Source organism: Anarrhichthys ocellatus, unplaced genomic scaffold, assembly GCF_004355925.1.
Source record: "Anarrhichthys ocellatus isolate YVR2014 unplaced genomic scaffold, GSC_Weel_1.0 scaffold4, whole genome shotgun sequence".
Lineage (NCBI taxonomy): Eukaryota > Metazoa > Chordata > Actinopteri > Perciformes > Anarhichadidae > Anarrhichthys > Anarrhichthys ocellatus.
Genome location: NW_022280034.1, coordinates 9873205 through 9887669, shown reverse-complemented (window position 1 = coordinate 9887669; position 14465 = coordinate 9873205). Strand labels below are relative to the sequence as shown.

Genomic DNA, 14465 nt, shown 5'->3' with positions numbered 1-14465 from the left:
ATCAATCTAAAAGTTGTTTTACCTGCAACGTTAATGTCCAACTGGGCGACTCCCATCCGCTGGGTGGACGACTGAAGGTCATATTCAAATTCTTCGGTTCTCCACAATTGCTGCAGTTATCCAGGAGCTTTGTTTTCCAACAAGATCTGTTTTCCAGTAGATTATCTCCAGTGGTTCAAACTCCAAGGGTTTGCTTTTCACAGTTTGGGTTTGTACTTGGACTCCTGTCTAAAATTTGGAATTTGAACTAGTAACAAATCATTTTCAATTAATTATTAAATTGTATGTTGATCTAGTATGATGTTGTACAACAGGGGTCCTTTGTTGACTGAGGAGATCCAGTGAAGAAGATCTAACGATTCCAGTAGATGTTGAACCTCCCAACTTGATTTTCAGGAACCTGGATCTAGATTGCCACTGAAACAACCGGATGAGCTAGCTTTGTGGTAGGGTTGTGCAGGCACCTCGATCGGTACCACCTCGAATATACAATATATTTAGAGAGAGCACTCTCATCACGCTCGAACAGATTAGACTCAACAAAGTTGACTTTGACCAATTTTCCAGACCTTTATCAAGGGTGATGATTCAAGGCTGGCATCCAAATCTTTAATCGTCATGAAGTTGGATTTATACAGCCGAGAAATGAAATTCAACTAATCAACTAAACAGCTGTTTGTTTCTTTTAGTAAATTCCTAAGTCACAAACCCACACTCAGCAAAAGACAGAGAGGCTGTCAAGGGCAGGGTGAGAGGGAGGGACACTGAAGAGGAAGAAGGGGGGGAGAAGGGGCTCACAGAGAGTGCACTGTTAGAGGACAGAAGAGTGTTAACAGCCAGCGTAGGTAGATCACCGGACAATCACTGCAGCTACAAGTCAGAACGGAGAGAAGGAGAGAAACAGATAGATAGGTTCACACGTGCAAGGAGAGAAGCAGAGTACAGCGGGAGAGGGTTGTGGCTGTTTGGGCAACAGGAGCTTTTGAAACCAGGAAGAGGGGCAGCCAAGCCTGAGGAGATGCTGTGAGGAAGACTGCCAAGTGATGGAGCTTGAAGCAGCCAGCAGGCGGGCACAATTAGTCAGGTACAGCAATATGGCATCTTTATTATGATTTATGTCTAATTTTATTCTCTGTAGACTTTGAATAGTTACAAACTTGCTACAGAAATATATACATGAGTACATTTGAGTGTTGCTTTATGAATTATTTGATAAATTAACAGTACAGTTTGTTATACATTTAACAAAAAGACTGTTGCTTAAGGTTAACAGTATTGTGAATCAGGTCCTGCTGTGTTATCTGTGGCGAAACTATTAAATACCCATTGAGGGAATTTATCTCTTTGCTAAGCTGGTATATTTCAGTTGTATTTCCCCGCAACTGTTGAGCCTCCTGTAGCCCAACTTAACTGTGTAAAGTCATATGAAATGTGCTGTGTACAAAAATCCAGTATCCTCATAGGACAATCTTCTCAGGCCGTTAAATTAGTAGTTGTGACAGTGCCTTATGCCACTACTTTACTTACATAAGGTCAAACTGATAGTGATGATTTTTTTGGCATTAAAAGACATGAGAATGTAGGAGACATGCAAATATTTGTGTTGATGGAGAGGGAGGATATTTTATTCAACATGCTCTGTGACCAACTTCACATGATGCTCCAGAGTCCTTGGGCACCACAAAGCGCACTCTGTGTGGTACACAGACCCACCATTTGTCCTCCCCTCCATCCCTCTTTAGCATTTTAAGTCTTCTCTCCAAGCAAGTGACCCCCACTGACTGAGGAGGAGATTTTCCAAATATTTCACAACACCCACGTAACCTCCATCGGCTATGAGGTTGTTGGTCTCTGCTCTCATCTCTTACAAAGACTTGATTGTTTTCTCTCGTTTACTCCGTGTCTCGCTTGTAGAGGATCGTGGTTTACGACGACATAGACTGCGGCAGCTAAACCATTTCAAACCTCTGGGTCACGCACGAGTGCTTGTGAGATGTTTCTCATGAATTTCTATCTTCAAGTTCATCTGTAGTGCTGTCTTATGAGGGTCAACAATAACTCTACAGTTAACATAAGCTGTAAAGCTTTGCTAAGACAGCTACAGCAGGTGTAACTTACAGGAACTGAGAATCAGTTTTAATATCTAAATAAGGATACTTTTCAGTAAAAAGTGACTGTAAATTAAGTGATTACGTTATTACATTATACATATATGCATACATACGTCTAACTGCAAATACAGCAGATGCAAACACACAAAGTAGTTTAGCATACAAATTTGTTGGTAACAATTCTACGTCTGATAACACACAAATAGAAATTAAAGAAATATCACGTAAATACATAAAGCAATTATTTTTTCATGACATAGAAATATAAGAAAAATTAAAATTAAAATGCTAGAACAATTTATATTTTATAAGTATATTTGTATTTGTATTTACATTTATAAAAATATAATGAGAAAGTATTAGAGAAATCAACTCTGTTGAAATTCGTAGATTATATAATACGAGAAGTAATTGATGACATAAAAATAAGGAATTTAAGAGGATAGACATATTGCATTATTAGGAAAGCAAAGCAATATATAATTGTATGTATATATATATATATGTATATGTATATGTATATGTATATATATGTGTATATGTATATGTATATGTATATATATATATATGTATATATATGTATATTGCATAAACTGAAAGTTGAAAGACATAAATGTGAGTTATAATTGAGTAACAGAGCACACATGAAACAAGAACAAAGTTGATTGTATAAAAGAGGAGTGCTGGGTATTTTAGTAGGTGTTCAGGTGCAAGAAAACATGCTATCATATGACCTGAGGTACATAAAGAAGATGGCATGACTCTACAGAAGCACACAAACTAGTAACACAGTGAACCCCACGCAACGCATTTGTCTTCAACAGGCCATTTTACTTTCCCCGCTCCACGCGCTTTTATCTTGGTTTTCTTTCTTCAGCAGTCCACGCTGCAGTTCTGTAGTTCGGGACACATTCCAAATGTCGCCTCTCATACCAGGCCGTCCCTGCTGCCAGATTGGTTTTCACACAGTCCCGGGGCCCCTCCCTGCTACCACGGCGATGCAGCTGTCACCTGTCAGTTTCGTGGTGGGGATGCGCGTCGGCCTGTTGTGGCTCAGAATAGAATTGTGGGAGAGTTTTCATTGGAAGTGGGGAGAGCACAACACCAAGCCTCCGAGCGGATGAACAGTTGACTGGGGGAAAAAAATCTCAACTGTATGGGAATGTGGCATTTGTGTGCTCGGATGTTACATGGTGCTGTTCATGGAAGTGACTGACTGCTTCTACAGAGAGAGACTCTGTTTCAGATTGTATTGGTAAGGCCTAGCGTCTTAGCCTCACTCAGAGCAACCAGTTCATTCATATGTGTAGAGCGTGAGGTATGAGTCTTGTTCAGTACTGGTCACATACCGTGTATGGCATTAGGGAAGCCAAGTGTTTGTTCAGAGGTTGTGGTAAATTATAACTTTACATGTGTAGATATTTGTATTATGTGTTTTATTTACTTTATTGAGCTGTAATTAAAAAAGTCCAGTCCAATTGAGATATTTGGTGTACTTTGCTGTGTGTGCGTGTGTGTATGTGCCATAATTGTGTGTTCTACTATGGAAATACTGTATGACCTTGAATGAAGGAATACTTTCTTATAAACGTATGTATATATATATATATATATATATATATATATATGAAATACCCTGGTTAAAGTTCACCTTCGCCTTTAGTTTGGGTGTAAACACTGACATTTCGTATGTGACATTTGCATCCAGCTCACGTCTCACAAAGGTTTATGACTGGGATCCTCTTGTAATTACCTCATCCTTCTTTCCAGTCTATCTGGCTGTTTTCAGCTATATTTGAATATTTGTGTTTCCACTGCAGAATGGATGACCAGGACAGAGTAAGCCAAACATCCAGTGTGGCCACCATTTCCTACTTTCCTGTCATAAAGGTTTGTTTTAAGTTCGATTTTTCTATCTTGCACATGTGGACGACTTACTGCGATACAGTTAATGCATACTAATGTGCCATTCCCTCTTCGGGTAACAGGAAAGTGATGGAAAGGTGCAAACATTTGGGAAAAGATGTCTGGCTGCCAAGAGAGACCCCAATTGTCCTGTAGTCATCAGAGGATGGCTCAACAAAAAAGTAATTTTTCAAACATGGTCTGCTTAACAATTAATAACTTTTACTAATAACATTTCATGTAGAAGATTGACTGAGTAAAGCAAAGAGCAGCTCCTAATGGATCTCCCCTCTGCAGGACAGTTCTGGTTTGAAGCTTTGGAAGAGAAGGTGGTTTGTCCTCTCCAACTTCTGTCTGTTTTACTATAAAGGTACACAGCTTTTATCCCAGCAGTTTTTCTCGAGTGAAACCCTTTCATGTGCTCTGACTGTAGAACAATGCTTCTCTTCTTCTGTTCATTCATTTTCTGTCCCCCCGCCAGACAGTAGAGAAGAATCTGTGCTGGGCAGCATCCCACTCCCGAGCTACAGAATCCTGTTCTGCACACCACGAGAATGCAAGAACAGAAAGTTCACCTTCAAGGTATCATCATTTGGTTACTCGTCCAATCCATAAATGCATTGTTGACATTGGATTTTACAGGAATTGTTTTTACTCCACTGAACAAACCAAAGGGGAGACATGTACTGGTCAATTTAGAGTTTTGTGCTATTTTGCTTCCGTAACATCTTCTTTCAGACTAGCGGAAAGAAAACATAGAAAATACACATTTAGGTTTTCATTTTACTACACTTTGTCAACTTGCTTCTGTAAGTTTCTTTATTTATTTTTGTAAAACTAGGTGGTGCACCAGGGAATGCGCTCTTATTTCTTCAGTGCTGACACTCAGGAGGACATGTTGGGTTGGGTCCGAGCCCTCAGTCAGTCTGCTGCAATGGAGCCAAACTGCTCCCTGAACAGGTACAGCACATTCACTGTGGACATGAAGGTGTTATGCTGTAAATATCAAACATTTTTCATGATTGAGCTTTTATTTTCTGCATCTCTTATAAATTCAGGCGTTGCTCGAGTTATCAGGATTTCATACAGATAGGTGGCAGCAGTGAGTCAGTGGACTTCCCTAAAACCCCCTCTGATGGAGAGGGTCCCTCCCAAAGACACATACACGTCAGCAGGACTCTGAGCGAACCGAATCATTACACTGGCGGGAGGACTGAAACTTCGCGCTCAGATCCGAGGGGGAGGCGGAGTGTGCGTCACAGAAACAGCAGGTTGTCAAAGCATCTCTGAGTGTGAATGGCGCATATTTAAATCCCAGTGGTTTACTTGAAGAGAAAATCATCACCAGAAAAGTCCCAGCTTTTACATTTCTGTTCTGTTCTCTGTTTTCTCTTCAAACAGAACACCCAGCCCTCTTGATTTTAGCAGAAGAAGAGCTTTTGGTCCACACCAAGAGGAAGGCTCTCTGCCTGGCCGTAACACACCACCCATGCAGACAGAAATGATGGGAACGGGTTCTTTGACCTCAAGAGGTCACCTGGGGTCACGACCTCACACACCAGTGGGAAGGGTAGACATTCGACCTCACGATGACTCGGACATGGTGCCACAAACCCTGTACTACGCACCTGCCTCACCTAAGCTGGAGTTCAAATCCACCCCAAATACTCCAGTCACGGAGAGGCGGCAAAACCTATGCAAGGTGTGTTTGGTTGATCTTGATCATAGGATGTACTCCGATAGCCCTGATATGTTATCAGGGTTCATTTTTATTATAATGTGTCTCTTGTGGGCTCCAAAACTTTGTCGAAGTGCAATACTTAATTGCCGCACAAGATTTTGTATCACCAAACATCTCATGTCACTCAAACCTAATCTTTTTGATTGTTCACAGCCTACACCTACCTATGGGTCTGTCCATCATATATCGAGTGGGAAACGACATTTAGGAAAGGTGATTATAGTACAAACAATATATTTATGGCAAACATCCAAACTAGTGTTCAGCAGTGTAAAGTAGCGTTGTAGGTTGTGTGTAACGCCATGTGTGCTCTGTTCTTACATACGGCCTCTTCCTTCAGGGCTTCTCCACAGGGGCACATGCAGATTTACTGCCCCCTTTGCCCCCATCAGCGAGAGCTGCACATGCTCCCCAACACCCACACCACCACCATCACCATCATCATCACCATCACCGCAGCAATGTATCTGTTTGTGTGCTACCGCCAGCCATGGTACAGCCCTCGTTGCTGCGCTCTGTGTTCCTATGGTGTCCTGTGTGGTTCAACTTTAAACCTGCGATGTGTTGTTTGTATGTCTCCTCGAAAATGTTGTGGTGTTATGTTCTATGTATCTAACCATGGGGACTCATTTTGATATCAATGTGAGCAACAGGGTTTTTGTAGACCTTGTAATATAGTATGTGTAAAGAATGTCACTGACTTGTTTCATGTCCATGTCGTTGTGCTTTATTGTCAGTTTTTATTTGTGACTAATAAATCCTATAGTGCTCATTGTTTACTTCTAGTTATATATTTGTGTTTTGTCTAATTTTGATGAGTTCTGCCATGATTATGCTACATGAAATGTTATATGTTGTTTGATATGAAACGGATATTTGGCAGAGGGCTGAAGCTTGTGCTGTGCCTATTTGAATGACAACAGCTCAGTCTAATATTGAAGCATTGCAGCATTAACCCACATTCACCAACTGTAGTCAGCACAATGGATTACAGAAAAAAAACATTCAAAAATGATCTCATTAAAATTGTATTTACAATCACACTTTGATAAATGGTGAACAGGAAGAAGCAACATCAAAACAGCACTATTTAACAAAATGATAACCTTGATGCATTTCAGGCACCAAAGCCTGACCTGAGGGAAGCCCCGCCAATCAGGCCTCTTGAAAGCGATGCAGACGTGAGTATTTATAATGTTGCCATATGGCTCTTAACTGTCACCAATGCGGTGCAGTTACTCATCATCTTATAAGATGTTTCTGTCTGAGTTTTTATTTTTGTTTTCCCTCTTCAGGTTGTGTTGACGAGGTTATGTGGGTGTGACAAGTTGCTCCAGACTCTTTCTGTGGAACTGGCCCAGCTACAAATGGATAAGGTGGGTAATAATAAGATTACTCATTTAAGGCTATTTAGAATAATTAATAGCAAACAATATATTGTGACTGGTTTGAGAATAAAAATAAAAGCTTTTTTTTTCCTGTTTGCAGGACAGCGTCCAGTGTGCATTAGAGGTGTCCAGACTTCAGCTGGAGGAGTGGAAAAGCCTGGGGCCCAGGGCCCAGGAAGAAGCCCTGACCCAGAAGGCTTTGCTCCAGGAAGAGCTGGTCACAATCCGGGCTAGAATGTGTGATGTATCGTTGGTGTGTAATTAGCACGGGGGACATGGAACCAGAATGAAATAAACAATGGGATTGCATGTGTAGTTTATTACTATATCATTGATCATTCAAAAGGGATGCGACGTACTCATAAACTGTCAATTATACTGTTGATATACTTTCTTCACATTCGTTCTTTTCACAAATCTTCTGATCTTTTGATTCAGGAAATGGAGCGGGTGTGGAGTCAATATGAGAGGATGGAGAGTGAACTGTCGGTTATCCGTTCACACCTTCAGCACATCTGTAACTTTGGAGTACCACAGGTATTTGAAAACTACAAACTGGAGTGTGTGATGTGTGTTTTTTTATATATATTATTTTAGCCACTGACCTCAAAGGGACAACAATTCTACAAATCATTGAGGCTCATGCCTGAAGATACTTCATGAGTAATATCTTTGATTTCTTTCTTTTTGTCAGGACCAGTCTCAGGCCCAGAGAGAGCTTTGGATGATGGAGGACATCCTAGCTGGACTAAAGATCAACAGGGATCACTTCCGCTTCTTGCTGGGACTACAGAGGCACCAGAGTAAGCATCACCTTTCTCTCACTGTCATGCTGAATAGTTTAGACTGCATAATTATTATGTGCAATAGAAATAAGGTGCCGTTTCAATGTTTTGTGGTGGTGGGTTTGATTGTGAAGTCTTGAAAGCTTAACTAATTACTTCTTGCTTAGGCCGCCAATAAGCAAAGTAGCCTGGTTCATGTTGATCATGCACAACCTGACGATTGATGAAGAGTGTCAACAGCTTGACCTTTTCTGTCTCCCCCTCAGCGTTCCAGCCGACATCTCCACATCCTGGATCCCCTGGATCTCCCACTGAGAGAATGCAGAGTGGACTCCCAATGGTACAGTACGACTCCTGTCCATTGATTTGTCAGTGACGTTTGCTCTCTGCTTATGAACAAATGTGGAATTGTTGTCCGCTCAATGCAAAGGTTAAGGTTAATCCATCTGCTGGCATCTGCTGAGATCTTTCAGTCCTACGGGTGTTTTCTTACAGTATTGCCACAGCGTTTGATTTTTCTTTCACAAAATTGCTTTAAATTCTACAACATATAGATCAAATTACTGTTAATTTATTTGTGATGTGATGGCTTTATGTGATCTGGTCTTCTTTTTGTAGTTTGGCATGATCGTAGCTCAGTGAATATATACCATAGTGGATCAACAGAACAGCAGGATTTGCAAGCCTAGAATTGTCAATTTTCTCCCTTTATCCAGATATTATTAGTGACTCTTAAAATATAGTGTGACGGTTGGGATGACAAGGTTTGTTTTCTATCATGTCAAGGACTGATTCAACATCTCTACATTATGTTGAGGCATGCATCAATCTTTATCAATCTGGTATGGATGCAGTGAGATCTTCTTTCATATCACTTGTGACAATGACCCCTGCAGGATGCGGAACAAGAGCCACCACTCCGCCCACCATTACCGCAGGAGCTACAGGAAAGCTTCCACAGCAGGGATCAGGGCCACACTGTTGATCCTGTACAGAGAAAAGGAAACAGCCAGCCTGACCTGCTTAGTGTGAAAGCACCAAAAGACACATTCGGTTGGTGCAGATATACAAATAGAGTACATGGAAAGAGTAATATTAATACAATACAACACATTTTCAGACATATCTAGTATTAAAGAGCTTTAATAGGTGTTTTATGCAAAAGGATCTTTTTTTATGTTCACTCTCTCCTCCCACTTATCCTCTCTCACTCCCTCTGTCCTTCTCCTCTTTCCTCTATTTTCATTTCATCTTTAGAATCTGGTTCAAAGTGGATCCCACCAGATACAATGAATCAATCAACCAAGGTTTGATTCTTCATAGTTTCGTACTTGCTGGTCAAAACTATATCTGGATGTATGCATGTGATCCAAAATGCTCCAAATATAGAAGCAGTCAAAGCAGATTTTTTCCTCGTTGCAATCACAGCCAAATTCCAATTCTTTGATTTCTCTCATCTTCCTTGCAATTAGGGCATGTTGCAGTGCCTGTTGTAGGCGAGAGGGGGAGGCAGAGTCACATGTCTCAGTGCCATTAGCTCAGTCTTCTCATGTTTGCCACCCAACCTCCTTTCTCACATGTTCACAATCACACACACACAAACACATACTGTACATGTAGATACAGATGCATATGAACATACGGTATGCACACATACACCTCTGCACAAACTGTAGTAACAGTGTTTTTGATATTCAAATACATGGATTCTGGTTCTTGCGTTACCTTTTCTAAATGCATATTGCTGTGGCGTGGGGTTCATAAATGGCTTATTCTATATATTTTCTAGAAGCTGAAGATGAGTGAAGAAGAGCAGATTGAGCGGATGAAGAGGAATCAGGAGAGGTTAACTAATAAAAAGAAACCCCCCATACCCACTCCAGGTCAAAGTTCAGAGACAAGAGAGGAGGTCTGCCAAATCATTAATCAGTATAACTGACTGAATCAGGACAATATATGCCAATATACATTTACTGATCTTATCTTGGTATTTCCTCAGGCCCCGTTTCCTCTAAGAGTGACACGAGTTGTTACAGCTGTACTGCCATCCTCTATTGTGGCCAGACGAGTTTCTGTTGAGGCCCCCCCGCCTGAACTCGACAACCCATTGTCCGAGCAGATATCACCTGAGATGCACCAAAGATTGTCAGGGCAAAAGGTGTTGAACAAGCAACCCTGGGGTCTGTTGCTGGAAGGTCCTGATCAAAACCAGTCCTCAGCAGAGATGCACCAGGATGAGCCTTTTATAAGGACAAACAGGCAGCAGCACCACGGAATATTGAGGACTTCCAAGAAGGAGAAACGTTCAGAAGCGAACAGAGCCGAGCCAACAGAGACCTCGAGGAATCAAGTTCAAGACCAAGCAGGTGTAGGACATGGGAGTGAGAGCTTGGACGTCAGGGTAAGAAAGATTGAAATACATTTAAAAGGAATCAAAGACTAGTATAAGCACAGCATATTTGGAAAGATGATACCATACCATGCATTTTCTAGTCCATTAGTTGATATAATGTCATCTCATTCTAACACAACCCTTGCTATGCCTTCGCGTTGGTGACAGCCGTATTCAGGTTTGTACGTCCCATCCCATTCTTGTGAATGGAATATCTCAGGAAGGCCTGGAGGAAAATTCTTTTGCACAAATGTCCACTTGGACTCAAGAATTAACTGATTACATTTTGGTTGATAAAGGTCAATGTAACCTCATTGCACATAACTCAAAAATTAATTTGCTAATTTTGACAATTTCACACAAACTTGAATGGTTGGCGGAGGCATTCAACCGTGAGGCGGTAGTTCTAGTGTTTTGTTGACATGGTAACGTATGTTGTTATTCACAGGACATCAAGGACATCTACAGTATATTATCCAACTTAGTGAAGTTACTTACAGTATGTTTGCATCAATCAGAGCACAGGCAGGGTTTAACTGCTTGTACAGTCTAATGAACAAACTACTACAAAACTCAAAGACTTAACTCGTGATTTCGTGTTTAACCATGTTTTACACCTGTGGTCTCTGACAGCCCACACAGAAGTGAAGAAGTGACATCTGAAATCAGTCAGTTCAAAATCATGTTCATAAGTAATTCTATAATACATTTAGGAAAAGTATCAAGCTAATAGAGCAATGTTAATTTTGTTTTTTGAGGTGTTTTAGAGGGCCTTATGTGCATTTTAATGTGACTCTGCTTGAACAGGCAGATGAACGGCAATCTGCCCTCCTGACCCCTGACATGGACCCTAACCTCTGTCTGACCCCTGAGCAGCGAGAGGCCAAACTTCGTCGTGTGGAACGAATACGGGAGAGAGTCATAAGAAGGTAAGAAATTGTTTTGTAATTGCTATATTTAAATATATGCACATGCACTTTACATATACAGTATGACCGCCTCCATAAATTGGTTCTTCTACCTGTCTGTCTATCAGTGCAGTCAGACAAAGAGCTACTACACTCGATCAACTACCAATCAGGGGGGAGGGGCCGGACGTTCATCAGGTGCCCCCTGACACAGCTAGAAAACAAAGGATGAAATCAGGTACATATTCACTAACACAAGATCAAGAAGTAAATGATTGCAAGTAAATTAAATTTGGTAAACACAACTATTACAAAGCTGCTTCATCAGTAGCACACTTCCTATGCTCTAACTTACTGGCAAATTGTGGTACGTTCCTGTTTTCAGACCATCAATTCTATGGAAGCTGTGATCACATCAGAGCTGCAGAACTTCAGCTTTGTAGTGGAACATCTCAGGATGAACATGAAAGAGACCGCCATCTGAAAAAATCTAAAAGTCAAGTCAAATTTGGGGACAAAACACAACACAAAGATCACAGTGTAAGAACAGGGGTTGCCAAAAATAAAATAAAACGTCCAGCTTCACCCTATCACATCTCCTCTATGACTATCTATCAGAAAGATGGAGGCAAGGGATTTACAAGTCGCAAGGATGTAGAGGAGCAAAAGCTTGAAGAACCTGCCACTGATGACAATGAAAGTGATTTTTCTTCCTCCGATCTGAGAGCCAAGTGGTTCCTCTCCACCAACCAGTGGCAAGGGTTCGTACCTTTGCAGATCCCTGGCATAGACTCGTGCCATGAGGAGGTATCAGACATCGAGAACCAACCAGCATGCACCGACGACGTGACTGATTCCAATGAAATGTCATCCGCAGTCAGCGAAAGCTTAGAGAAAATGAAAGAGAACCATTCCCTCTTCTATAAGATTACATGTGACATTACTATTTCAGACACAGATATTACAACGAATGATGGAAATTCAAATGCCCAAACGTCATGCAGGCCAGATGAAGAAGACCTGCATATCACTGAATCTGTGACGGATGAAGCAACCCATAATGTTGGGAGATCTGCTAACCAAGAGAGCAAGGATTCTAGCCTGCATTTGCCATCAGACTTTAATGAAAATATTCACTCAATTAATAATGTACTCAAGGATTCAACCAAGGACAAAGCAGTGTTAAATACCTCAGCCAGTCCCACAAAGGAGGCGTGTGTTCATAAATATGTCCCTCAAAAAGAATGTGAAGACACCTCAAGGCAAGACAGACAGTTGGAAGTTAGAGAAACTGTCCAAGGAGCGTCTGTTCAGGACAATGCCTCTGATCAGGCCCTGGATGATGAATATGTAAAGTCAAGAGAAGAACAACGTTTGGCGAAGGTGTCAGAGGACGGGAAGGTGGACCAAGAGAGCGCTGAAGAGCCGAGGAAATGTCGTAGTTTCAGTGAGGGGAACAAAGAGACAGCCCAAGAAGGAGGCAACAACCACTCCATCGCTCCATCCAGCTCTCTTTATGAGGGCGTAAGTGTGACTCGGAGTTCCTCTTTTGGGAAGGCACGAGTTACAGTACTAAGGACAAGTTTGTAGAGGCAAGAACAGCGAAGGCTTAACGAGCTTAAATGATTGAACTTGGAAAGGACAAGAACACAGTTAAGTGATTTTTTTGGTAACGGAAAAGGACTGAAGAAGAGGACTTTAAGTGATTGAAGGAATCTGCACATAATTTTGGATTATAAATGGTAAAATGGGAACATACAATGTCAGAAATAGTCCTATGATTTGGTAAACTTGAACATTTCCATTATTCATCATACTAGGTTTGAAACAGATTATAGTTATAATAGAAAGTCTTACAAATATTTCATGAAAACAAAAGCTATGTATTAAAATATTGGTCTTGCAGGTTGTTGTTTTTTGGTGATAAACACCAAATACCTTATGTCCAGTCGAAAACATGCCCAGTGTTATTTCATTCCTCTCAAAACATACATCTAACACGACACAGAAATTATAGATGATCGCTGCTTGTGGATTGCAACATAACCCTGTTATTGTCACTGTAACAAAATGTGTTTTGTATCTCAAATATCCTGATTAATAAACATGCAGTGTGCTACATCGGGACACCGACTCTTGCTTTGTATGTGCAAGAAACTCTCATTTCATGTATTCTTTTTTTTTCGGTCAATGAAAGCCTCACCACCACCCCCATCCCTAAATGCTTAGGTGCTGCTCTCTGACAAACCCCGATGCAGAATTAAACAGAGACAGTAAAAATGCCTTTGTCACTTTAAATCCTTGCCGTGTCTCAGTCGATGACATCATTGTCTGAGAACACATTACATCACCCCTTCCCAGGCTCTCGCTCTCTTAAAGACAGCACCACCTTATGTTTACTGGGCTACACATATGCACATATACACAGAGAGGGAGAGAGAGAGAGAGAGAGAGAGAGAGAGAGAGAGAGAGAGAGAGAGTGAGAGACCCGCTTATCTGTTTACAAATGCAATATCAATATCAACATGCATATTAATTCAGAACAGCAACCATAGATGTGGCCAATTCCACAAATGTATTCAAGAGCTACAAGTTGGCGTTTAGATGTAATAAAATTCACTTTAAACATAATCCTGCTATGATTGAATACTTTCCTACCACAGACAGTGAAGGCATTCCTGATAACATTTTAAATAAGAGCTTGTGTATTTTTTTTAGATGCAGTATTCATATCTCAAGCTGCATGCAGCAGAATTGGGACATGTTCCCCAAAATAGGTTATTTATGAAAACGGCTTCCATAAAATCATTGCTGATAAAGTTGAAGTGATTATTGATGCTAATAATATGCAATGTTTGAAAAGATAATGCATTTTTGTATCAGAATATTGGACATTATTACTAATACCCACATGAGGTTCTTCTCATGGACAGAAGTTGGGCCTGCAATCATCGCCCCACACACATTAGCTTTCTATTGCAGGAACACATCGCAGATATAGCACCGCTTTATGATTTACTAAATGATTTGAATGCATGTTGTTTATCACAAAGTGTATTTATCAAATGAGTGACTTTTGGCTCAAGGTACAGATAGAAAATTGTATATTATAAAAAAAATTAAAATATTTGTGCAGGTGAAATGTCTGTCTGTCAGTTGGTTGGTCTTTGATACACATACACGCTGTATAATTAATCAGGTGCTTGATTGGCCTGCAAGTGCGCGTGAGTGCGTG

The 14465-nt window shown here is 40.8% G+C and overlaps 1 protein-coding gene across 4 annotated transcripts; it reads left to right on the top strand.

Annotated features, from left to right (window-relative positions):
* The first annotated feature begins 835 nt into the window (after positions 1 to 835).
* Positions 836 to 13559, top strand: plekha4 (pleckstrin homology domain containing A4). Of its 4 annotated transcripts, none has more exons than XM_031843979.1 (23): positions 836 to 1084; positions 3932 to 4001; positions 4100 to 4198; positions 4314 to 4386; positions 4498 to 4598; positions 4858 to 4976; positions 5075 to 5287; positions 5418 to 5718; positions 5911 to 5970; positions 6098 to 6250; positions 6879 to 6938; positions 7053 to 7133; positions 7246 to 7398; positions 7584 to 7682; positions 7840 to 7948; positions 8197 to 8270; positions 8827 to 8983; positions 9188 to 9237; positions 9720 to 9839; positions 9930 to 10331; positions 11130 to 11251; positions 11359 to 11468; positions 11616 to 13559. In XM_031843979.1, the coding sequence occupies exons 1-23, from the start codon at positions 1044 to 1046 to the stop codon at positions 12818 to 12820; spliced, it is 3972 nt and encodes a 1323-aa protein (XP_031699839.1). In that variant the 5' UTR covers positions 836 to 1043; the 3' UTR covers positions 12821 to 13559. The 4 variants fall into 4 exon arrangements, with proteins under 4 accessions (XP_031699839.1, XP_031699842.1, XP_031699841.1 ...); XM_031843982.1 differs by having other exon boundaries at positions 11364 to 11468; positions 11616 to 11705; XM_031843980.1 differs by lacking the exon at positions 836 to 1084 and adding an exon at positions 2706 to 3366.
* The last annotated feature ends 906 nt before the right edge of the window (positions 13560 to 14465 follow it).